The 24,835-nt window shown below is 40.4% G+C and overlaps 1 protein-coding gene across 2 annotated transcripts in view; it reads right to left on the bottom strand.

Moving 5' to 3' along the window:
• LOC106565476 (inositol 1,4,5-trisphosphate-gated calcium channel ITPR1) overlaps positions 1–24,835 on the bottom strand; it is a 170,467-nt gene that overhangs the window by 113,142 nt on the left and 32,490 nt on the right. For both annotated transcript variants that reach the window (XM_014132696.3, XM_014132698.3), the window contains exon 3: positions 24,350–24,420. In XM_014132696.3, the coding sequence (XP_013988171.1) occupies positions 24,350–24,420 (71 nt within the window). The remainder of the gene's footprint in view (positions 1–24,349; positions 24,421–24,835) is intronic.

The following is a 24,835-nucleotide window of genomic DNA, read 5'->3' as shown; positions in this document are numbered from 1 at the left end:
TTGTCAATTTGTTCATTGTCTTTTGTTTGGAGTGCTCCATGTGAGCAATGAGCATGTGTCTGGTTTCTATCTTGATAATGTTGAGGAATCGTGTGCACCTGAGCACGCATAGAAGTACCTGGCCTGCTGCACTGAAAAGTAGAAAAGTTTTTTTTTTTAACCATCCATTGAGCATTATAATATATTACAACTATTTGTTCCTCACAGTAAGCTATTTTTCGAATCTTTCCAACAATCTCCCCCTCGATAATCACCAATCCACGGTGTGAAAGAACAATAGAAGTCAAAGGCCTACTGCTGCATTGGCTTATGGGCTATGAGTTCCATGCACTCGTTTCTCTAGCCGCCAATAAATCACGGTGTATCAATGAGGCTGGTGATCTCGCATTAGTTGACTTAACTTTTATATTTTTATCATTTTAATTCAGATTTTTATGATTAACCACGTGACAATGATTTTGAGAAACTAGAACGTTATTATTTAAATGAAACTGTTCCACAAAAATGCGCATACGAAAATCCTAACTGGCACGCAGATCGGTAGAAATGGTGGTATAAATTGTACGTTTCCCAAAACTTAAATCTCACACGTCGCCTATGAAGTCTTTATAAAATAATTGCCTCCACGTTTTCCATGGTCAGATTTTGCCTATAGGTTACTTTGATGCAAGGTAAGACATGCATCATAATATGAAATAAATCATTCAGGTTTCAAACAATGAAGTACATTTTCAAAATGTATACTGCCTCCAGCTCACATTGTGGTGGGTGATGCGCTGATAGCCTGTTGCCTGCACTTGAATGGTGAATGGGAGGTGCGATTCAATTACCAGTTGAGAAATAAAAATAGTGGCTCTTTTTAATCATGCACCAAAACAGTTTTTAACACGCAATTGCATTTAGAATTGTTGAGCAATGAATCATCTTATAAAAGCATGTTTTACTCCAGCAGCAACCAGCTGAGGAGCTGCAGGAGAAATCCTGATCAAAATAGGCTCTGTATGTTGCGTGTGATAGCTGTGTTGGATAAATAATATACATGACGACTAACAAAAATACACACAGGACAAATTAAGTCCACGAAATTATGCAAATTAACTTAAACCGATAAGCATGACGGTCAAACGTATTTACCTCGACTGGTATTTCTATCACTTAATAAAAAGCATTATTTTGCAAAAGCTGGCAATTAACGGCTAATGGAAACCCTGGTAAAAACACACACAATCTCTCTCTGTGTCTGACAGGTAAACAGCCTGTGGTGAAGGTTCTCTCCAGTTTCCTCCTCAGTCAGTCAGTCAGCTGTGGGAGACATCAGGGAATTCTGTGGACGCTCCTTCTCAGAATTCCCACTCGGACTCCGGGAAAAGGGGAGGAGAGATTGCTCAGAGGGCGACCTGGTAAACTAGAGCATTTAATGATTTGAAACGTTGTTTGGCATTCCTGGTCTTAGCTGGAGCTCTGCGCTTTATTAGAAGGAAATACTGTCTACGCATCACAAAACAGGACTATGACCCACCGACTCAATTCATGAGCTCACAGTCAAGGAATCGTAATGTAGACCAAAGTGGAGCTAGCTAGACACCCCACTAAGTTGTTTTTCCCCTCAATTTTTTCCCCCTTGGCGGGGCTCAAAGGCCCCTGAAGTGCTGCAACAACAGAGCTCAAATGTGTTACTCGGAAAGACAGGCTGTGAGGCATCCCACTAAAACCATGACAACCACGCTGCTCCTCCCCTCTCATTACCACCCAATACATGTGTTAAACTGTGTCGGCTTCAAGCTGTTCCTCTGTCATGAAAACTGAAAGAACCAAACCAGCGACACATACACACCTCAGATCTCCACATCAAACAGCACTCCTAAATAAACATGGCCTTAGACAGACACACACACACACACACACACACACACACACACACACACACACACACAGACAGACAGGGAGAGAGCGAGGTCTATACTGTTTTCACAGTCTTGATTTGACCACCAGATGACAGAAAGAGAGAGCTAGGCTTGGGCACCAAACAATATGTATGCATGCATGCATGCATGCATGCATGCATGCATGCATGCATGCATGCATGTATGTATGTATGTATGTATGTATGCATGTATGCATGTATGTATGTATGCATGTATGTATGTATGTATGCATGTACGTACGTACAGTGGGGCAAAAAAGTATTTAGTCAGCCACCAATTGTGCAAGTTGTCCCACTTAAAATGATGAGAGAGACCTGTAATTTTCATCATAGGTACACGTCAACTATGACAGACAAAATGAGAAAAAAAATCAAGAAAATCACATTGTAGGATTTTTAATGAATTTATTATTATGGTGGAAAATAAGTATTTGGTCACCTACAAACAAGCAAGATTAGAAAATCGCGCCACGGGATTCAACTAACTGTTGCGTAGGTGGGACGAATTCGTCCCGCCTAGCCCAGAGAGGTTAATAGCTAGCATTTCGATGGCCATAACGAATAGATATGGTGACAGCGGACACCCTTGTTTAAATCCTTTTGACAATTAACTCAGAGAAGTAGCCACTATTTTACACCTGGGGTTGCTATACATTACATTTACCCATTTCATAAGAAAATCACCGAAATTGATTTATAAATAAAATCCAGTCTTACTTTATCAAAGGCCTTTTCAAAATCTGCTATAAATACCAGGCCTGGCTTCTTAGATGTTTCATGTTGTTCAATTATTTCTGGTAGTTGTCGTATATTATCTCCAATGTATCGTCCATGTGAAGAAAAAAAAAACTTGTCTGATCAGGATGAACAATAGGTGGTAAAAAGTGCTATGCATTTCGCTAGTATTTTTGCATCACAACATTGAAGTGTAAGACACCTCCAGATTGTTTTTATAAAGATAGACTGGATCTTTATATTTGCCACCTGGGTCTTGTTTTAATAATAGTGAAATCAGACCTTCCTGCTGAGTACCTGACAGACTACTATTTCTATAAGAGTAGTTAAAACAAGCTAATAATGGAGTTGAGTATATAAAAAAAGGGTTGATATACCTCTACCGGTATGCCCTTAATAGCCTCAAAGTTATTCCTCTGATTTGGTATTCGCACTGATCTTGTACATTTGTTAATTTTCAATATTTAGTATTATTTGGAAAGAAGAATGTCATCAACAAGAATGGCACCGGAGAGGATGGCTGGCCTTTTACGATCCCCTAACCAATTGTGCAGGTTTTTTTTTTTCGTTATTTGTAACTTATTTTGTACATAATGTTTCTGCCACTGTTTCTTACCGAAAATAACTTCTAGGTATCAGGACAGCGATTACTCACCTCGTATTGAAAGAAGACTTTTCTTTAATGAGTCGGACGAGAGGGATTTACTCCAGACACCCGACAAGGCCCTCATCCCCGTCATTCGCAGGAGAAAGAGACAGAGATAAAAGACGAAGATCGGGGTGCCTTGTGAGGATCCGGCGTCAAGTGGGTAATTTGGCTTTACCGTTGATCCTATTAGCCAACGTACAATCATTGGATAATAAAATAGATGAACTACAAGCACGTTTAACCTATCAACGGGACATTAAAAACTGTAATATCTTATGTTTCACAGAGTCGTGGCTTTACGATGACATGAATAACATACAGCAGGCGGGTTATCCACTGTATCGGCAGGATAGAACAGTAGCCTCTGGTAAGACAAAAGCTGGTGCACAATATCTAAAGAAGTCTCGAGGGTTTTGCTCGCCTGAGGTAGAGTATCTCATGATAAGCTATCGACCACACTATTTACCAAGAGAGTTTGTCAATATTTTTCGTAGCTGTCTATTTACCACCACAAACAGCACTCAATGAGCTGTATAGGACCATAAGCAAACAGGAAAACGCTCATCCAGAGGCGGCACTACTAGTAGCCGGGGACTTTAATGCAGGAAAACTTAAATCCGTTTTACCTCATTTCTACCAGCATGTTAAACGCGCAACCAGGGGGGAATAAAAAAAATAAAAAAAACTCTAGACCACCTTTACTCCACACACACACACACACAAGAGATGCATAACAAAGCTCTCCCTTGCCCTCCATTTGGCAAATCTGACCATAATTCTATCCTGATTCCTGCTTACAAGCAAAAACTAACGACAACGATGAGACAGCTTATAGGGAGGTCAGAGACCTGGCCGTGTGGTGCCAGGACAACAACCTCTCCCTCAACGTGATCAAGACAAAGTAGATGATTGTGGACTACAGGAAAAGGAGGATCGAGCATGCCCCCATTCTCATCGACGGGGCTGTGGTGGAGCAGGTAGAAAGCTTCAAGTTCCTTGGTGTCCACATCCCCAACAAACTAACATGGTCCAAGCACACAGTTGTGAGGAGGGCACGACAAAACCGATTCCCCCTCAGGAGAGCGAAAAGATTTGGCATCGGTCCTCAGGTCCTCAAAAGGTTCTACAGCTGCACCATACATGATTCAGTGGGTTAAAACACCTGCTTAAAATATTTAGCTTCCTCCTTTAAAATATAATTCAGAGAATCATAGATGACTCCGTCTTTAGTAATGGGTTTCTGCAAAAAAATGTTGGTTATGTTCCTGTGTTGGAGATTCAGGAAGAATTTGCTGCATCTTTCTCAATATTCCATACAGTTCGCTTTATTTTTGCAATAGAATACATTAGATCGTTCTTGAATAAGTTCCTTCAGTTCCTTTTGTTTTTCCTCTAACTTATTTTGTATCTCTGTAGTATTATTTTTATTGCGATCTACCTGTACTATTAGTTTATTTATTTCAATTGTTAGTCCTGTCTCTTTAGACAGAAACTGCTTTTTTAGTATTGATGAATATTGAATTGAATGACCTCTGAAAGTACATTTAAAAAGGTATCCCAAACAATAAGGGGATTTTCTGAACCTACAGTGCATTCAGAAAGTATTCAGACCCATTGCCTTTTTCCACATTTTGTTACGTTAAAGCCTTATTCTAAAAAGTATTCAATTAATTGTTTTCCTCATTAATCTACACACAATTCCCCATAGCTCAGGTGCATCCTGTTTCCATTGATCATCCATGAAATGTTTCTACAAATTGATTGGAGTCCACCTGTGGTAAATTCGATTGATTGGACATGATTTGGAAAGGCACACACCAGTCTATATTAAGGTCCCACAGTTGACAGTGCCTGTCAGAGCAAAAACCAAGCCATGAGGCCAAAGGTCACTCTGACAGAGCTCCAGAGTTCCTCTGTGGTGATGGGAGAACCTTCCAGAAGGACAACCATATTGTCAGCACTCCACCAATCAGGCCTTCATAGTAGAGTGGCCAGACGGAAGCCACTCCTCAGTAAAAGGCACATGACAGCCTGCTTGGAGTTTGCCAAAAGGCAAACCTAAAGACAAGATTCTCTGGTCTGATGAAACCAAGAATGAACTCTTTGGCCTGAATGCCAAACATCACGTCTGGAGGAAACCTGGCACCATCCCTATGGTGAAGCATAGTGACGGCAGCATCAAGGGACTAGGAGACAAGTCAAGATCGAAGGAAAGATGAACGGAGCAAAGTACAGAGAGATCCTAGATGAAAACCTGCTCCAGAGCACTCAGGACCTCACACTGGGGTGAAGGTTCACCTTCCAACAGAACAATGACCCTAGGCACACAGCCAAGACAACGCAGGGGTGGCTTCAGGACAAGTCTCTTAACCCTTTCATGCGTGAGTTCCAAATATCTAACGGTCGCCCCAGTGTGAGTTTTTTTATGCACGTGATGTTAGAACGTTCTCTCCATTCCAGAATGTGATTGTTACGCAACAGTACATTTATTCCGCACTGCCCTCAAACCAAAGCACGCAGCCTGTTTTTATTTATAGACTGTTTTCAACTTCTCAATTTCCAATTATTTTCTAATAAGTTTTTTATTTTCTAAGAACAGTTTGAATTTAGGTGTGTTCCGCCTCATTCATTCACATAAAAGTAGCCATTTTTACTTTTGTGGACCAATTAATTTTGAAATTTCTGACCTGGAAAATATTCCCCAAACACTTCCCAACTTTTTGTGCAGTTCAAGTCTGCAGACATTTGCTCATCTCCCGTCCTGCACACACACACACACACACACACACTTTCTGTCTGTTGCCTGCATCGCAGTCAAAGTTGTTTTCATTAGCAATAATAACTTTGGAAATGTGTGCGTTTCTATCAAATTATCAAAGTATTACATTATATTAGTTTCTGCATGTCGTGTTATGTCGTTCCTACTGTAGCATAATATTTTTGCGTATATTCGTTATAACCGCGGAAATGCGAGATAACGTTACTCATTTCGTAACCTTTATGGTGTTATTCTCAATGCTTAGGAAGCTAGCTACATTCTTCTATTAGCTCTGGAAAACAATGTTAATTGCATCAGAGAAGTATTAGCATGTATTGTATTTTGAAGCTACCCTGGCCTTATGACTCCCAAGTGGCGCAGCTGTCTAAGGCACAGCATCTCAGTGCTAGAGGCGTCACTACAGACACCCATGTTAAAATCCAGACTGCCTTTCTATCAAAGTAAGTGCCTTATTACGTTATAATAGTTTCTGTATGTCGTGTTATACCGTTTCTACTGTAGCTCACTGTGTGTATGGAGCATAATATATTTGTGTATATTCCTTATAACCGTGGACACACGAGGTAACGTTACTCATTTCATAACCTTTATGGTGGTGTTATATTCAATCGTGCTTATGTAGCTAGCTACATTATTCTATTGGCTCTGTAAAACAATCCTAATTGCATCAGAAGTATTGGCTTGTTGTATTTTGAAGATACCCTGGAAAAATATCTTCTTGTACCACTTGGTTGTTTTCTGAGAGCATTCCACAGAGCAAATTTATGATGTCCGCCTTATCCACTGCCCCCATTTTGAGGTTATAGTCAAGCACGCATTCTGGTTTGATTTTTATCTCTCCCGTCAGGTGGTCCACCTTCCCTGTGGCCAACATGGTTGCTGTATGGACAGTGGAGAGGACATGGATGTCTCGTTTGTCATGCCACTTTACTGCCAGCTGTTGGCATTTCTTATTTTGTATAACGGTCATTTAGGATGGTAGTAGCATTGTTGATGAAATGCAGTCATCGCAGCAGAACTGCCTCCATCACCACCAGCATCTTCAAAGGGGACTAGGACTTTGTCAGTGGACAAGGGGTCCTCTGATTCAGGGTTCTCAATGGCTGGGGGACAGCTCCTCACTGTCAGAATCTGATTCCTGACTTTCAGACTCATTGTCAGATTTTTTTTTAAATCTCCAGAATTTCTGCATTTGTGAGTGGTCTCCTTTTGAAAGACATTGCTAATGCTACAGCTTAGCTTACTAGCTATATACATAAACAACAACACTGAATGGCTCAGAATGTGAGTGAGAGGTTACGTGATTGACTGCCTGCATGTGCCATTTGGATCAATAAATCACTATCAGAAAATGTTTTGTGGTAATTATTGGTATATTTACTGTTTTATTCACATTTTTCAATTACCGGTGATAAATCATGCAATCCGATTCTTGCATAGATTGTAATGGGCACATAGTATGTGTGTAAAATACATTTTTGAAGGTTGTACTGATTATTATGAGCTAACCTAAATCCAGCTATGTGTGGAGCCATGTTTGTTGACATACAATGCATTCTGGATTTCACGTGATTGTCGGACCAAAGATGTTATAACAAAATGAGGTGAGTAAGGGTTCAGGAAGTGAATCGTGGGATGTGAACGATGGTAGACAACACACCCCTTCAACATGCATACTATAAAACAGACCAAACTCATCGTGTCTTATTATTTTTGGTTTCTGTGAGGATAAAAAGCATGTCTGCGAGCTGAAACTAATCGTCGTCGGATTACTTTCGATTTCTAGAAAGTGTTTTACTCTATTTCGATCAATGGTGAGCTCACCCGTGATGTGATTAATTATAGATAGTAATTGCTATTAGCTAATTCATATTGTAGTTTATGTCAGCCGAGAGTTAGAAAATATGACCGCTTGTGTTGTGTCAATCTTTCCTCAGTTAGCGCTAGGACAAATGTAGCCTACATTTTTCCGGTTTGGATGATTGTGTTATGCTATAGATACTTCTGTGAACATCTGAACATTGCATCCAAAAAATAAATTGCTCACATTCTGGACTTAACTTTGTAAGGACTGTGTTTGTGTAAATAGTTTCTGAAAAAAGTGTGACCAGCTCAATTGCTGATTGTTGCGTCATTCGAAACCGGCCGTTCTAAATAAGCATTTTAAATCACACGGGTGTGATGGTACGCTTCAGGGACCACTGTAAAATGATCACACGTGTGAAAGGGTTCATGTCCTTGAGTAGCCCAGCCAGAGCCCAGACTTGAACCCGATCGAACATCCTTGGAGAGACCCAAAAATAGCTGTACAGCGACACTCCCCATCCAAGCTGACAAAGCTTGAAAGGATCTGCAGAGAAGAATGGGATAAACTCCCCAAATACAGGTGTGCCAAGCTTGTAGCGTCATACCCAAAAAGACTCAAGGCTGTAATCGCTGCCAAAGGTGCTTCAACAAAGTGCTGATTAAAAGGTCAGAATACTTATGTAAATGTGATATCAGTTTTGTATTTTTAATATATTTGCAAACATTTCAAGAAACCTGTTTTACATTTTTTATCATGGGGTATTGGGTGTAGATTGACGTAAAAAAAACGATTAAAATCTATTTTAGAATAAGGCTGTAACGTAACAAAATGTAAAAAAGTCAAGGGGTCAGAATACTTTCCAAATGCACTGTATATTGTACTGGAAAAAAATCAGTTATAAATCATTTTGTCTTAGTTAAAAATAAAATTGTCCTCTAGTAGACTTTGATTAAATGTCACCTTTATCTCTTGAATGTTATGGCATTCAGGTCCAGAAAGTCACTTTCTGAGCAGTACTACAGTGGGAAAATATGTATGGAAGGTTTTGTTCAAATCAAGAGGGGTGATGTCAAAAACTGATTCAATTCAAATGGATTTACCCGATTGTGCCTTAGTAACAACGAATGTGTATATTAGGGTTAGGCGGTATCCATATTTGTTTTATTCCCAGGCAATGGATGAGTCTCGAAGCTATTCAATAGCTTCCTTCCCTTGCCTAACCTCTCCTTTACCTCACTGCCAGGTGAAAATCATATGCTGAAGACATTACCACAACACATCTGGTAGCTAGGCCCTGTATTCTAAACGTCTGGTTTGAGCCTGTGAAGAGCTGCTTAATGACCTAGTACACATCCATGTAAACAACTTTAGCTGTGATGAGGAAGAAAGCAGGATGAAGGGAGGAGAGTGAAACAGACAAAACCAGCCACGGACACTGATCCCACTAATGTCTTCCACATGCTCTCACATTGTTGTTCACCAACAAATGTTTTAAAAATGGCACAAAATAACTTCTATGAAAAAAAACTAAGAGAAGGCTCTGGCCCTTCTCTGGTATTTTAGGTGGAACAAAAAGGTTCTAATCTTGTTCATTGTCAATTACCTTAGAAACAGAGTCTGTCCTGATTTAGAGAACACGTTTCTCCTGAGGAGACGGTAATGAAAGTTTGAGAGATCATTGTGGAACGGAGCTAGCTTAATATACTGCAACAAAGGTGGACATTATAACTGTGTTCACGAGAGGAATGGATGGGTCGTCTCAGGCAACAACAACTACAACATTTTGAACTGCTACAGACCTCGGTCTACACAGCACAGACCATTCACTGAGTAAAGGAAAACTGAACAGTATGAGATGGGTTTGTCACATGATGGAATGTAGTTTTAGTCTGCAACTTAAACGGAATAAAGATGTCTGTCAACACAACAACCCCACACCTCATTTGTTCCAAAACACACAACCCTGCAATCACGCCTGGCTGAAGTTATGGAAGGAGGAGGAATAGGAATTCTAACATGGTCACTTTGAGATGTAGTAGCCCAGCCGTTTCAGCACCAGAGCGTGTATGGTTTGCTGAGCTGCAGCGACATGGACATAATGTATGACATGGGTGTATGTTTGTGTAAGTGCATGAGTGTGTGTCAAATGAATGCCCTTGCACACATTAGAGTCTGTGTGTCTCTGTGTGCGTGTGCCATGCTTGCAGATGTGTGCACTTGTGAGCGTGTGTGTTTGCCTACATACGTGTGTGCGTACGTGAATGTGTGTGTAAAGTGCTTCTGCTTACATTGGGAGGAAATGGTACGCATACCTCGGCAGTGAGGCCTGGTGGCCAGGGCTAGTCTGGCCCTCAGCCAGCAGCAGGCTAAAGTAAGGAGGATTATCTCCACTGTCTCTCAGAGCAACAACGCTGCATCCCTCACAACACAGTATTTACTTTTTACTATTATTTTCTCTGAGGAAGAACTCTCCAAAGAATGACACAGAAGCGGGGAGTGCAGAAGTTCCCCTTCAGCAAAAATGTAGGATTAGCTCACCCGCTTCAAATCCTAACCATAACCATTAAGGAGGGGAAATGTGAAACTGACCTAAGATCAGTGTCTGTCTCAGGGTAACACCATCCTACACCGGAGGCCATCCGGCAGACACACGCTACCTCCCCAAGGAAGTCTTAAATAAGCACTTCCCAACCCGAAGTTTGGGGAGAAAAAAGGAAGTACAGTATCTCCCACAGAGGGTATACAGCAGTTTTAGGTATTTGGCTAATGTTAAAAACAATAGGAAGAGACAGTCTTGTTAATTTTAACGTCTGAAAAAAACTAATAATAAGCCCATAAATAAATAGGGCATGCCAAGGTAGAGACAGAATGGAAATGAGAGTATAATAAATACATCAGTTTGGGGTCACAGTAGTGTTAGACAAGCAGGCTACATCTCTCCTGACTAGCATATATTATTGTACAACAACAATGCACTTACTGTTGGAATACAGGCTACATCAGGTCACAGCACTGGTTGAAACCTTACATGACACACAAGCCCAATTCTTCCTGAAGTGAGTGCACTCATTCCCTCACCCTCAAGGATTGGCAAACATTGGATTGGTGTAAAAAAAAAAAAAAAGAAGAATAAACACGGTAATACAATGCCTTCCAATCTGTATGGGTAAGTGAGCAAATGTGTTTCATAAAGAAGAGAGGAGAAATGGAATTGGGCTACAGTCTTTAAACGAATCCTATTCAAACTTTGAGGGAGCCACTATAGCCCACAGCCATCACAGGAGGATGACAACGCCCCTCTATCTGCCTCTAAATTCAATTTAAGGGCTTTATTGGCATGGGAAACGTATGTTAACATTTCCAAAGCAAGTGAAGTATATAATAAACAAAAGTGAAATAAATAAAAATTAACAGTAAACATTACACTAACAAAAGTTCCAAAAGAATAAAGACATTTCAAAATTTTACATTATGTGCAAATAGGGAAAGGGAAAATGAATAAATAAATTGTTCTTCACTGGTTGCCCTTTTCTTGTGGCAACAGGTCACACATCTTGCTGCTGTGATGGCACACTGTGGTATTTCACCCAGTAAATATGAGAGTTTATCAAAATTGGATTTGTTTTCAAATTCTTTGTGGGTCTGTAATCTGAGGACATACATTTGGCAGGAGGTTAGGAAGTGCAGCTCAGTTTACACCTCATTTTGTGGGCAGCGTGCACATAGCCCGTCTTCTCGTGGGCCAGGTCTGCCTATGGCGGCCTTTCTCAATAGCAAGGCTATGCTCACTGAGTCTGTATATAGTCAAAGCTTTCCTTAAGTTTGGTCAGTCACAGTGGTCAGGTATTCTGCCACTGTTAACTCTGTTTAGGTCCAAATAGCATTCTAGTTTGCTCAGTTTTCTTGTTAATTCTTTCCAATGTGTCAAGTAATTATCTTTTTGTTTTCTCATGATTTGGTTGGATCTAATCGTGTTGCTGTCCTGGGGCTCTGTGGGGTGTTTGTGTACAGAACCCCTGGACCAGCTTGCTTAGGGCACTCTTCTACAGGTTCATCTCTCTGTATGTGATGGCTTTGTTATGTGAGGTTCGGGAATCACTTCCTTTGAGGTGGAATTGTAGAATTGAACGTCTCTTTTCAGGATTTTGATAATTAGCAGGTATCGGCCTAATTCTGCTCTGACTGCATTATTTGGTGTTTTACGTTGTACACAGGGGATATTTTTTGCAGAATTCTGCATGCAGATTCTCAATTTGGTGTTTGTCCCATTTTGTGAATTCTTGGTTGGTGAGCGGACCCCAGACCTCACAACCATAAAGGGCAATGGGTTCTATAACTGATTCAAGGATTTTTCAGCCAGATCCTAATCGGTACATTGAATTTTATGTTCCTTTTGATGGCATAGAAGGCTTTTTGTGGAAGTTACGTGTGGCGCTGATGTTTAGGCCAAGGTATGTATCGTTTGTGATCTAGGGCAACAGTGTCTAGATGGAATTTGTATTTGTGGTCCTGGCAACTGGAACACCATTATTTTTGTCTTGCTGAGATTTACTGTCAGGGCCCAGGTCTGACAGATCTGTGCAGAAGATCTAGGTGCTTCTGTTGGCCCTCCTTGGTTGGGGACAGAAGAACCAGATAATCAGCAAACAGACATTTGACTTCAGATTCTAGGGTGAGGCCGGGTGCTGCAGACTGTTCTAGTGCCCTTGCCAATTCGTTGATTTTCAGTTGAAGTCGGAAGTTTACATACACCTTAGCCAAATACATTTCAACTCAGTTTTTCACAATTCCTGACATTTAATCTTAGTAAAAATTCCCTGTCTTAGGTCAGTTAGGATCACCACTTTATTTTAAGAATGTGAAATGTCAGAAAAATTGTAGAGAGAATGATTTCAGCTTTTATTTCTTTCATCACATTCCCAGTGGGTCAGAAGTTTACATACACTCAATTAGTATTTGGTAGCATTGCCTTTAATTTGTTTAACTTGGGTCAAACATTTCAGGTAGCCTTCCACAAGCTTCCCACAATAACTTGGGTGACTTTTGGCCCATTCCTCTTGACAGAGCTGGCGTAACCAAGTCAGGTTTGTAGGCCTCCTTGGTCACACACACACACACTTTTTCAGTTCTGCCCACAAATTTTCTATTGGACTGAGGTCAGGGCTTTGTGATGGCCACTCCAATACCTTGACTTTGTTGTCCTTAAGCCATTTCATTATTACACACACACACACACACACACACACACACACACACACACACACACACACACACACACACACACACACACACACACACACACACACACACACACACACACAGGGGAGAACAAGTATTTGATACTGCCGATTTTTCAGGTTTTCCTACTTACAAAGCATGTAGAGGTCTGTAATTTTTATCATAGGTACACTTCAACTGTGAGAGACGGAATCTAAAACAAAAATCCAGAAAATCACATTGTATGATTTTTAAGTAATTAATTTGCATTTTATTGCATGACATAAGTATTTGATCACCTACCAACCAGTAAGAATTCCGGCTCTCACAGACCTGTTAGTTTTTCTTTAAGACGCCCTCCTGTTCTCCACTCATTACCTGTATTAACTGCACCTGTTTGAACTTGTTACCTGTATAAAAGACACCTGTCCACACACTCAATCAAACAGACTCCAACCTCTCCACAATGGCCAAGACCAGAGAGCTATGTAAGGACATCAGGGATAAAATTGTAGACCTGCACAAGGCTGGGATGGGCTACAGGACAATAGGCAAGCAGCTTGGTGAGAAGGCAACAACTGTTGGCGCAATTATTAGAAAATGGAAGAAGTTCAAGATGACGGTCAATCACACTCGGTCTGGGGCTCCATGCAAGATCTCACCTCGTGGGGCATCAATGATCATGAGGAAGGTGAGGGATCAGCCCAGAACTACACGGCAGGACCTGGACAATGATCTGAAGAGAGCTGGGACCACAGTCTCAAAGAAAACCATTAGTAACACACTATGCCGTCATGGATTAAAATCCTGCAGCGCACGCAAGGTCCCCCTGCTCAAGCCAGCGCATGTCCAGGCCCATCTGAAGTTTGCCAATGACCATCTGGATGATCCAGAGGAGGAATGGGAGAAGGTCATGTGGTCTGATGAGACAAAAATAGAGCTTTTTGGTCTAAACTCCACTCGCCGTGTTTGGAGGAATAAGAAGGATGAACACCATCCCAACCCCAAGAACACCATCCCAACCGTGAAGCATGGAGGTGGAAACATCATTCTTTGGGGATGCTTTTCTGCAAAGGGGACAGGACGACTGCACCGTATTGAGGGGAGGATGGATGGGGCCATGTATCGTGAGATCTTGGCCAACAACCTCCTTCCCTCAGTAAGAGCATTGAAGATGGGTCGCGGCTGGGTCTTCCAGCATGACAAAGACCCGAAACACACAGCTAGGGCAACTAAGGAGTGGCTCCGTAAGAAGCATCTCAAGGTCCTGGAGTGGCCTAGCCAGTCTCCAGACCTGAACCCAATAGAAAATCTTTGGAGGGAGCTGAAAGTCCGTATTGTCCAGCGACAGCCCCGAAACCTGAAGGATCTGGAGAAGGTCTGTATGGAGGAGTGGGCCAAAATCCCTGCTGCAGTGTGTGCAAACCTGGTCAAGAACTACAGGAAACATATGATCTCTGTAATTGCAAACAAAGGTTTCTGTAGCAAATATTAAGTTCTGCTTTTCTGATGTATCAAATACTTATGTCATGCAATAAAATGCACATTAATTACTTAAAAATCGGTGATTTTCTGGATTTTTGTTTTAGATTCCGTCTCTCACAGTTGAAGTGTACCTATGATAAAAATTACAGACCTCTACATGCTTTGTAAGTAGGAAAACCTGCAAAATCGGCAGTGTATCAAATACTTGTTCTCCCCACTGTATACACACACACACACACACACGTAATAATGACAATTACAACAATACTGAATGAACACTTATTTTAACTTAATATAATCAATTTAGTCTCAAATAAATAATGAAACGTTCAATTTGGTTTAAATAATGTAAAAAGAAAGTGTCGGAGAAGAAAGTAAGTGCAATATTTGCCATGTAAAAAAGCTAACATTTATGTTCCTTGCTCAGAACATATGAAAGCTGGTGGTTCCTTTTAAAATGAGTCTTCAATATTCCCAGGTAAGAAGTTTTAGATTGTAGTAATTATAGGACTATTTCTCTCTAACATTTGTATTTCATTTACCTTTGACTATTGGATGTTCTTATAGGCACTTTAGTATTGCCAGCCCAATCTCAGGAGTTGATAGGCTTGAAGTCATAAACAGCACAATGCTTGAAGCACAGCGAAGAGCTGCTGGCAAATGCAGGAAAGTGCTGTTTGAATGAATGTTTACGAGCCTGCTGCTGCCTACCACCGCTCAGTCAGACTGCTCTATCAAATCATAGACTTAATTCTAATACAATAACACAGAGAAATACGAGCCTTAGGTCATTAATATGGTCAAATCCGGAAACTATCATTTCAAAAACAAAACGTTTATTCTTTCAGTGAAATACAGAACCGTTACATATGTTATCTAACGGGTGGCATCCCTAAGTCTAAATATTGCTGTTACATTGCACAACCTTCAACGTTATGTCATAATGATGTACAATTCTGGCAAATAAATTTCGGTCTTTGTTAGGAAGAAATGGTCTTCACACAGTTCACAACGAGCCAGGCGGCCCAAACTGCTGCATATACCCTGACTCTGCTTGCACAGAACGCAAGAGAAGGGACAAAATTTCCCTAGTTAAAAGAAATTCATGTTAGCGGGCAATATTAACTAAATATGCAGGTTTAAAAATATATACTGTATTGATTTTAAGAAAGGCATTGATGTTTATGGTTAAGTACACATTGGTGCAACAACTACTTTTTTTGCGAATGCGCTTGTTAAATCACCACCCCGTTTGGCAAAGTAGGCTGTGATTCAATGATAAATGAACAGGCACCGCATCGATTATATGCAACGCAAGACAAGCTAGATAAACTAGTAATATCGTCAACCATGTGTAGTTAACTGGTGATTATGTTAAGATTTATAGTTTTTTATAAGATAAGTTTAATGCTAGCTAGCAATTTACCTTGGCTCCTTGCTGCACTCGCGTTACAGGCCACGCAGTCTCCTCGGAGTGCAATGTAAATCGGCCATAATCGTGTCCAAAAATGCTGATTGTTATGAAAACTTGATATCGGCCCTAATTCAATCGGTCAACCTCTAATTGTGATACAGTGAATTCTAAGTGAAATAATCTGTCTGTAAACAATTGTTGGAAAAATTACTTGTGTCATGCAAAGTAGATGTCCTAACCGACTTGCCAAAACTATAGTTTATTAATAAGAAATTTGTGGAGCGGTAGAAAAACGAGTTTTAATGACTCCAACCTAAGTGTATGTAAACTTCCAACTTCAACTGTATGTTGAAGCGGTGGGGCTTAAGTTGCATCCCTGTCTCACCCCACGGCCCTGTGGAAAGAAATGTGTGTGTTTGCTGCCAATTTTAAATGCACACTTGTTTGTGTACATGGATTTTATAATGTTGTATGTTTTCCCCCCAACACCACTTTCCATCAATTTGTATAGCAGACCCTCATGCCAAATTGAGTCAAAAGCTTTTTGAAATCAACAAATCACGAGAAGACGTTACCTTTGTTCAGGGTGTGCAGGGTGAATATGTGGTCTGTCGTATGGTAATTTGGTAAAAAGCCAATTTGACATTTGCTCAGTACATTATTTTCACTGAGGAAATGTACGAGTCTGCTGTTAATAATAATAATAATAATAATAATAATAATAATAATAATAATGCAGAGGATTTTCCCACGGTTGTTGTTGACGCATTACCCACGGTAGGTATTGGTGTCAAATTTGTCTCCACTTTTGTGGATTGGGGTGACCAGTCCTTGGTTCCAAATATTGTGGAAGATGCCAGAGCTAAGGATGATGTTTAAGAGTTTAAGTATAGCCAATTGGAATTTGTGGTCTGTATATTTTATCATTTCATTGAGGATACCATCAACACCACAGGCCTTTTTGGGTTGGAGGGTTTGTATTTTGTCCTGTATTTCATTCAAAGTAATTGGAGAGTCCAGTGGGTTCTGATAGTCTTTAATAGTTGATTCTAAGATTTGAATTTGATCATGTATATGTTTTTGCTGTTTGTTCTTTCTTATAGGGCCAGAAAGATTGAAAAAGTGGCTTACCCATACATTCAGTTTTGGATAGATAACTCTGTGTTGCTCTCTCCCTCATGATAACAAGTGTCGCCAACACATGTCATCACCACCAGTAGATGAGTCCATGCAGGAGGGGTTACCATGGCCACTTTGACCACTTAGTGGGAGTGCACACACAGACACAAGCATGCACAAAGATAACTTGACTCCACATACAGACTAACACACACACACACACACACACAAAAACACTTACTTTACTGTACAGACAGATAGACAGAAGCTGGCTTGGGTTTGTGTTGGTAACAGTCTCCTAGGAGATAAACTCAGAGAACTTCCCTGGGACATCAAAGACAATTGTCATTCAGTGTACTCTGAGGAGACCCAAGCTTTATGGGTTATAAATACAGTACAAATCTCTAGACTGTAGCTAATGGTCACAACGTACGATAGACACAGCCCAACTCGGATTAAACCACATCATGTAATGTAGCAACTAACTCCCAGTATGAGTGGAATGCTTGTTAGGCTCAATGCCTTACAGCCATGCTGAAACATCCTCATTAACTCCTCTCGGGGCGACACTTACTTATACAATCCTTTGATTACTGCAGAGTTACATCATACTTTTCTCACCTCCACTGCCATAATTAGACACTCTTTAACACAGCCGAATGCTAAAACCCAAAATAAATAGATGGAACAGCCAACTAAAGCCAGACTAAAATGATGAACATACTTTATTTTATTAAACAGATTTTGTGGTGTACATGTAAGTGATGCCCTATAGGAAGCCGGTGTTGGGAGAATATTGGCATTGGTGTTAGAACCAAGACCAAGTCGAGGACCGGCAAACCATGCCAATACAACGGGTTACCAACATATTCAAATAATGATTGACATATTTCCATTAAAAACGTTATTTTGATAAATGTATTCATACTATTCCATCCTTCCACAAAATATAGTCCTGACAATAATCTATGGTTGCTACACAAGCCGGCTAGTCATTCGTTCTATCGGTTGCCAGAGACGCAACCCAGTCATTGTCTTTTTGTTCTTTATCTACGGACACGACCCAGTTGTTTGTTCTAAATGTTCCATAGCCATACTGGCTGGCAACGTTCTTATCCCTTGCTTGCTAGCTAACCAAATTACAGTCACTTCAAACAGTGCAGCCAGAATAACAGCAGTAGCTGCATTTGCATAAGCTGTTTTCTAGTGACCTTTATTTGGATGCCCCCATTATAATGAGATAAAGAGGCGCGATTTCACCTAACATTGAGAAATGTGCTCTCTCGTCAGGACACTTTTGTTCAGAGGAGCTAGCCAACAACAAAGGTAACACAATCACTTCAAACCTTTGCATATTTGACTCACCACCTGGATCCGGTCCTATGTAGCAAAATGTTAAATGTTTATTTTTAACATTGGATAAAAGTAGAGACTCAGAGCTACAAAATGGTATACAATACACAGCATTTTTGAGGAACAATGGGAAAGTAATTATGCTTTGAAGGGTGGTACACTTGTAAACTCACTTTTGATTAAAAAGGGCCTTTGAATGTTTGGTGACTACTGGAGAGCTCTCCTTTGTCTACACCCATTCAGCATTGTTCACACCCTCTTAAGTCAGCCCAACCCTTCTCTTTAAGGATTCACATGGGGTCATGTGCTAAACAGTGAGTAGTGTAGTAAAGAATTAAGACTAAAAGTGGTAGTAGCCTACAATAAGGAAAAATTCCAGGTAAACAGAATGTGTCCAGATAAAAATATTTTATAAATATTAGATGATGCTTACCCAGAGACACTTGTCTAAATTGATGGGTCATGTTAAAGAAATGCTATAACCCCCAGGCACATCCAGTTGTCACGCCCTGACCATAGAGAGCACTTGGTTCTCTATGGTGTAGTAGGTCAGGGCGTGACTAGGGGGTGTTCTAGTTCAATATTTCTATGTTGGTGTTTTGTATGGTTCCCAATTAGAGGCAGCTGGTAATCGTTGCTTCTAATTGGGGATCATATTTAGGTAGCCATTTTTCTCACCTGTGTTTGTGGGAAATTGTTTGGTTTTGTGCTTGTTGCACCACATGGTCACGTTTTGTTGCTTGTTTATTGTTTTGTTGAAGAAGTTTCACTAATTAAATATGTGGAACTCAACACACGCTGCGCCTTGGTCCGTTTCTTACAACAACTGTGACATCCAGTGGTGGAAAAAGTACCAAATTGTCATACTTGACTAAAAGTATAAATCATTTCAAATTCCTTATATTAAACCAGACGGCACAATTTCTCTCTTTTAAAAAAATAATTGAGGATAGCCAGGGGCACAATCCAACACAGACAAAATGTACAAATGAAGCATGTGTGTTTAGTGAGTCTGCCAGATCAGATGCAGTATGGATGTTCTCTTGATAAGTGTGTGAATTGAACAATTTTCCTGTCAAAATGTAACGAGTACTTTTGGGTGTCAGGGAAAATGTATGGAGTAAAAAGTACATTTCTTTCAGAATGTAGTGAAGTAAAAGTTGTCAAAAATATAAATTGCAAAGTAATGTACAGATACCCCCCAAAAATACTTAAGTAGTACTTTAAAGTATTTTTACTTAAGTACTTTTGACCACTGCCCAAATGCCTTCACATCAGTACATTAGCATACTTTATATACTGTTACACACGCACTTATCACATATGTATGGAATACATAAGGTAAGGCTGTGCAACCTGAGTTGAAACTTGAGTGAGTTGCACATGTACAGTACATAAACAGATGCATGCGCCACATATTTATGTGGATGCGCCATATATTTATGTGGTGGACACTTGATACGGTCACATGATATTGTTGTGGTATGTAACAAAATCATGTTACGACCACACATATCAATATTTTGCTAAGTGGATGGGTCTCTACAGAAGGTGCAAACGGTACAGCCAAATGGTTACTTGCATAGTAGCAATATCAGAAATAGTGTCAAAATAAAATACAGTATGTACAAGAACAAGATCAATAATGATAGTGATAAACGAGATGGTTATATGCATACAATAAGGGGAAAATGGCTGAGCAGCAGGATAAAAAAATAAATAATAGTAGCAGTAATGAATGGCGTGTGTGTTAGGAGAGACTTATTTGAATAGAGGCACTGCAGATAGTGCTGATGACTAGTTCGTCCGAACCACGCATGAACAAGGGAATCTATATTCGGAGAGCCTGTTTTGGTTCTGCCCTTGACTTTGGTGTAGGGTATGTGATGTCCATAGCCTCGGTCGCAAAACTCCCTGATCTTCTCAAAAAGATAAGCTGTGTCCACTTTGGTTTTTCTGAAGCGCTGCTTGATGAGGCCGAAGCACCAGTCGGGGGCAAACTTGGTGTGGCCTGTGATCAGGAAGTGAAGGTCCAGACTGGTGGAGCTTGTGCATGGTCCGCCAGGCACAATACCAGAGCACAAACTTGTTCTTGTTTTGGCCACTGCAGTTATCACAATTCAGGTCCACATGCGGTTCCCCAACTATGTAGTTGGTGAAGAAATGGTGCATGTAGTTGATACCTGCGCTGCTGCCTTTGCTTGCTTGGGCCAGCTCTCTTTTTGATGGAAGGCATTAGACCGTTCTCCATGTATGACTGGTGGAGAAGAGTCAGGCTGGTTCTACTGATGTTGAAAGACAAATATTTTAGCATTATTATACAATAGATGAGAAATGGCATTCTGAGATATCACTACACACACTTCATAAACGTAACGTTAGATAGCTAGCTAGCCATCTAACGTCAGCTGGCTAGCTAACTGCAAGCTTTAGCTAGCAATACAAACCGATTGTCATAGATACCTAAAGGTAACCAAATAGGTTCAAAGTTAGCTAGCTAACATTAGGCTATAACTAACATGTGAAATGGCATTCTGAGAAAACATCACTAACGTTACACACAATTCATACACATAAATGAATGTTAGCTAGCAAGCCAGCAATCTTACCTCAGCTAACATTAGTTAGCTAACAGCTAGTTTTAACTTGGGGTCTTTTGTTTAGACATGTCACGTTAACTAGCAAAAAAATTAACTAGAATCCCAATCCATAAAGTAACGTTACTAGCAATACAAACCAATTGTCATAGCTAAAGTTCAGGTTCAATGTTAACGTTAGCTAGCATGCCAGCCATCGAACTCCAACTGGCTAGCTAACAGCAAGCCTTAACTTGCAATGAAAACAACTTTGACAAAATTAGAAACGTATAATATCTGAAACTGTAGCTAGATTCTTACCCGTATACATGGATGAAAGCTTCACGGCAGACTGCAACCCCTTTCATTAAATAAGACGTCCTGTGTCATTTCCGTTTAGTATGGTCTGTTGTGTTCCACTGATTTCAAAACTCGGTCAACTTCTTCCGGACAACACTGTTGATCGCCGTTTCTTCCACATCACCGTCATCAGAAGACTCTACAATGTATTCTTCAATGAAAATGTTTTCCCTGATTTTAGGTATTTCCTCATCGGCCGATTCATTTTCAGAGTCAGAGAGAGTCAGCATGGCACGATCGTCCTCCAGAAAGTAGCCCATCACAACTTTTTCCCACTGACCTTTGTCGATAGCGCTTGATAAATTCAGGGCAGCAATGTTATTGAGAGCAGTAGCAACATATTTGCAGTTCTCCATGGCTAACGTTATATCTTTAGGAAACAAATGCAGTAGAAATGATTATCTACGCATAACGAGCAGCTCATTTTATAGACACAAGATGCTACACGGCAGAACAATCTGAAACTCATCTCTCGGCATGTCCAGCAACTCATTATCACAGCCAATTATGGCTAGCGGGAACATTCCTTCTTTTTCTTTGGCTAAAACAACTACGCTCTTAACCTGTTAGGGCTAGGGGGCAGTATTGACACGGCCGGATAAAAAAACGTACCCGATTTAATCTGGTTACTACTCCTGCCCAGTAACTAGAATATGCATATAATTATTGGCTTTGGATAGAAAACACCCTAAAGTTTCTAAAACTGTTTGAATGGTGTCTGTGAGTATAACAGAACTCATATGGCAGGCAAAAACCTGAGAAGATTCTGAACAGGAAGTGGCCTGTCTGACAAGTTGTTGTTCATCTTGGCTCTTTTTATTGAAGACTGAGGATCTTTGCTGTAACGTGACACTTCCTACGGCTCCCATAGGCTCTCAGAGCCCGGGAAAAAGCTGAATGATATCGAGGCAGCCCCAGGCTGAAACACATTATCGCGTTTGGATAATGGCTGGTCAGAGTACTCTGAGACTCAGGCTCGTGCACGAGATGTTTTTATTTTCTCTCTTTGTACGTATACACGCTTTCCCAGTCGGAATATTATCTCTTTTTTACGAGATAAATTGCATAAAAATTGATTTTAAACAGCGGTTGACATGCTTCGAAGTACGGTAATGGAATATTTTAAATTTTTTGTCACGAAATGCACCATGCTTGTCACCCTTATTTACCCTTCGGATAGTGTCTTGAACGCACGAACAAAACGCCGCTATTTGGATATAACAATGGATTATTTGGGACCAAACCAACATTTGTTATTGAAGTAGAAGTCCTGGGAGTGCATTCTGATGAAGAACAGCAAAGGTAATACAATTTTTCTTATAGTAAATCTGACTTTGGTGAGTGCTAAACTTGCTGGGTTTCTAAATAGCTAGCCCTGTGATGCCGGGCTATCTACTTAGAATATTGCAAAATGTGCTTTCACCGAAAAGCTATTTTAAAATCTGACATATCGAGTGCATAGAGGAGTTCTGTATCTATAATTCTTAAAATAATTATGCTTTTTGTGAACGTTTATCGTGAGTAATTTAGTAAATTCACCGGCAGTGTTCGGTGGGAATGCTAGTCACATGCTAATGTAAAGAGCTGGTTTTTGATATAAATATGAACTTGATTGAACAAAACATGCATGTATTGTATAACATAATGTCCTAGGGTTGTCATCTGATGAAGATCAAAGGTTAGTGCTGCATTTAGCTGTGGTTTGGGTTTATGTGACATTATATGCTAGCTTGAAAAATGGGTGTCTGATTATTTCTGGCTGGGTACTCTGCTGACATAATCTAATGTTTTGCTTTCGTTGTAAAGCCTTTTTGAAATCGGACAGTGTGGTTAGATTAACGAGAGTTTTGTCTTTAAAATGGTGTAAAATAGTCATATGTTTGAAAAATTGAAGTTTTTGCATTTTTGAGGTATTTGAATATCGCGCCACGGGATAACACTGGCTGTTGAGTAGGTGGGACGCAAGCATCCCACCTAGCCCATAGAGGTTAACTTAACAACTTTATTCGTATTTACAGATGGCATAAAAGTTTGTTATTAAGGCATATGAAAGTTCACATGTTCGAGAAGGCATTTCTGCCAAAAAAAAACGCATTTTGATTAAAAAATATTAAGTTCAAACGGCTCTGTGAAGTCGTAACTTGCGACATACGCCTAGTTTCCTGAATCAGTCCACATATATCCAAGAAAACGATGCCAGCTGATTCATGATTTCGACTGGCTGAGAAATGCAGCCTGCCTGTCTCGCCCCGACAGAAATGTGACATAATGTCTAGATACTTAAAAAAAATTAAATAATCGGAGATCAAGTTTATAAATTGCCTGGCTGGGCTGACGAGGCAGTGGATTGCGCAGTCAGATGGATCAGAGTAAATAGGCATTTTAACATCATAGATTAAGCCGGTGGTAACATGTGGAATAGACACCGGCTGGAATGCTGTTTTAACCAATCAGCATTCAGGAATTAAACCCACCCTATAAAAAGACACACAGGCTACAGTCACAGCCTCACACACTCACATCGCACATCAGCTTTGTAGGCCAAAAATGTTCCATGGGTGATAACGACCCCTGACCTGAGACTTAAAGGTCGTGAGTTCAGTTGTACTTCCTGTTATGGGGATAGAAATAACCCAAAAGCCAGAGACACATCTCCCTTCATGAGACTCAATATGTTCCTATTCTCACAGAATCACATCTGAGCCGGAAAGATAGACCAAAATTATACACAACAGTGTCAAAGAGAGCAGCACTTTTTGAAGTCCATGTGGACAGGGAGGGATACTGGCGCTATCACCAGAGAAACGCAGTGTAATACAAGAAGAAACATCTACAGTGGAACACAGTGTAAACAGGCTGGATTTACTGAGGTGACGTGATGCTGCGTAAGCTGCTATAGTAGAATGAGAGGGGAGTGTACCATTCTCTTACCTCTGAACTTTTTTGGGGGGTTGTTTAGGTCTCCTGTGTCGGGCTGTACCACACAGCGGTCATCTACTAGCCTGTGGAGAGAAGAGACAATGACGGATGTCAATCATGGACAAGTCAGAAACACAGATAGTCCACATACACCCTTAACATGCCAATGAACATAAACCATTTCAATATACTAGAAACGTTCATGCACACATACAAATGTGCACTCACACAGCTCTCTTTATTTTTAATATATAACCCCCTGGCTCTAAACAAATGTGGCTCGTTTCAGGAAACTAGGTGTATGTCGCACCTCACTACTTCACAGGAGGGCATTTGAACGTAAACATGTATTTTTTTATCAAAATGTGTTATTTGGCAGAAATGTCTTCTGGAAAATGTGAATTTTCATGCCTTAATAACGAACTTGTCAATATGAATAAAATAGTACAATTACAAGCCTAGTTGGTTTAGCCACGGAAAAAAAGACAGGAACTTTCC

The sequence above is a fragment of the Salmo salar genome, chromosome 12, assembly GCF_965601325.2.
Source record: "Salmo salar chromosome 12, fSalSal1, whole genome shotgun sequence".
Taxonomy (NCBI): domain Eukaryota; kingdom Metazoa; phylum Chordata; class Actinopteri; order Salmoniformes; family Salmonidae; genus Salmo; species Salmo salar.
This window is presented reverse-complemented; position numbering and strand designations above follow the sequence as displayed.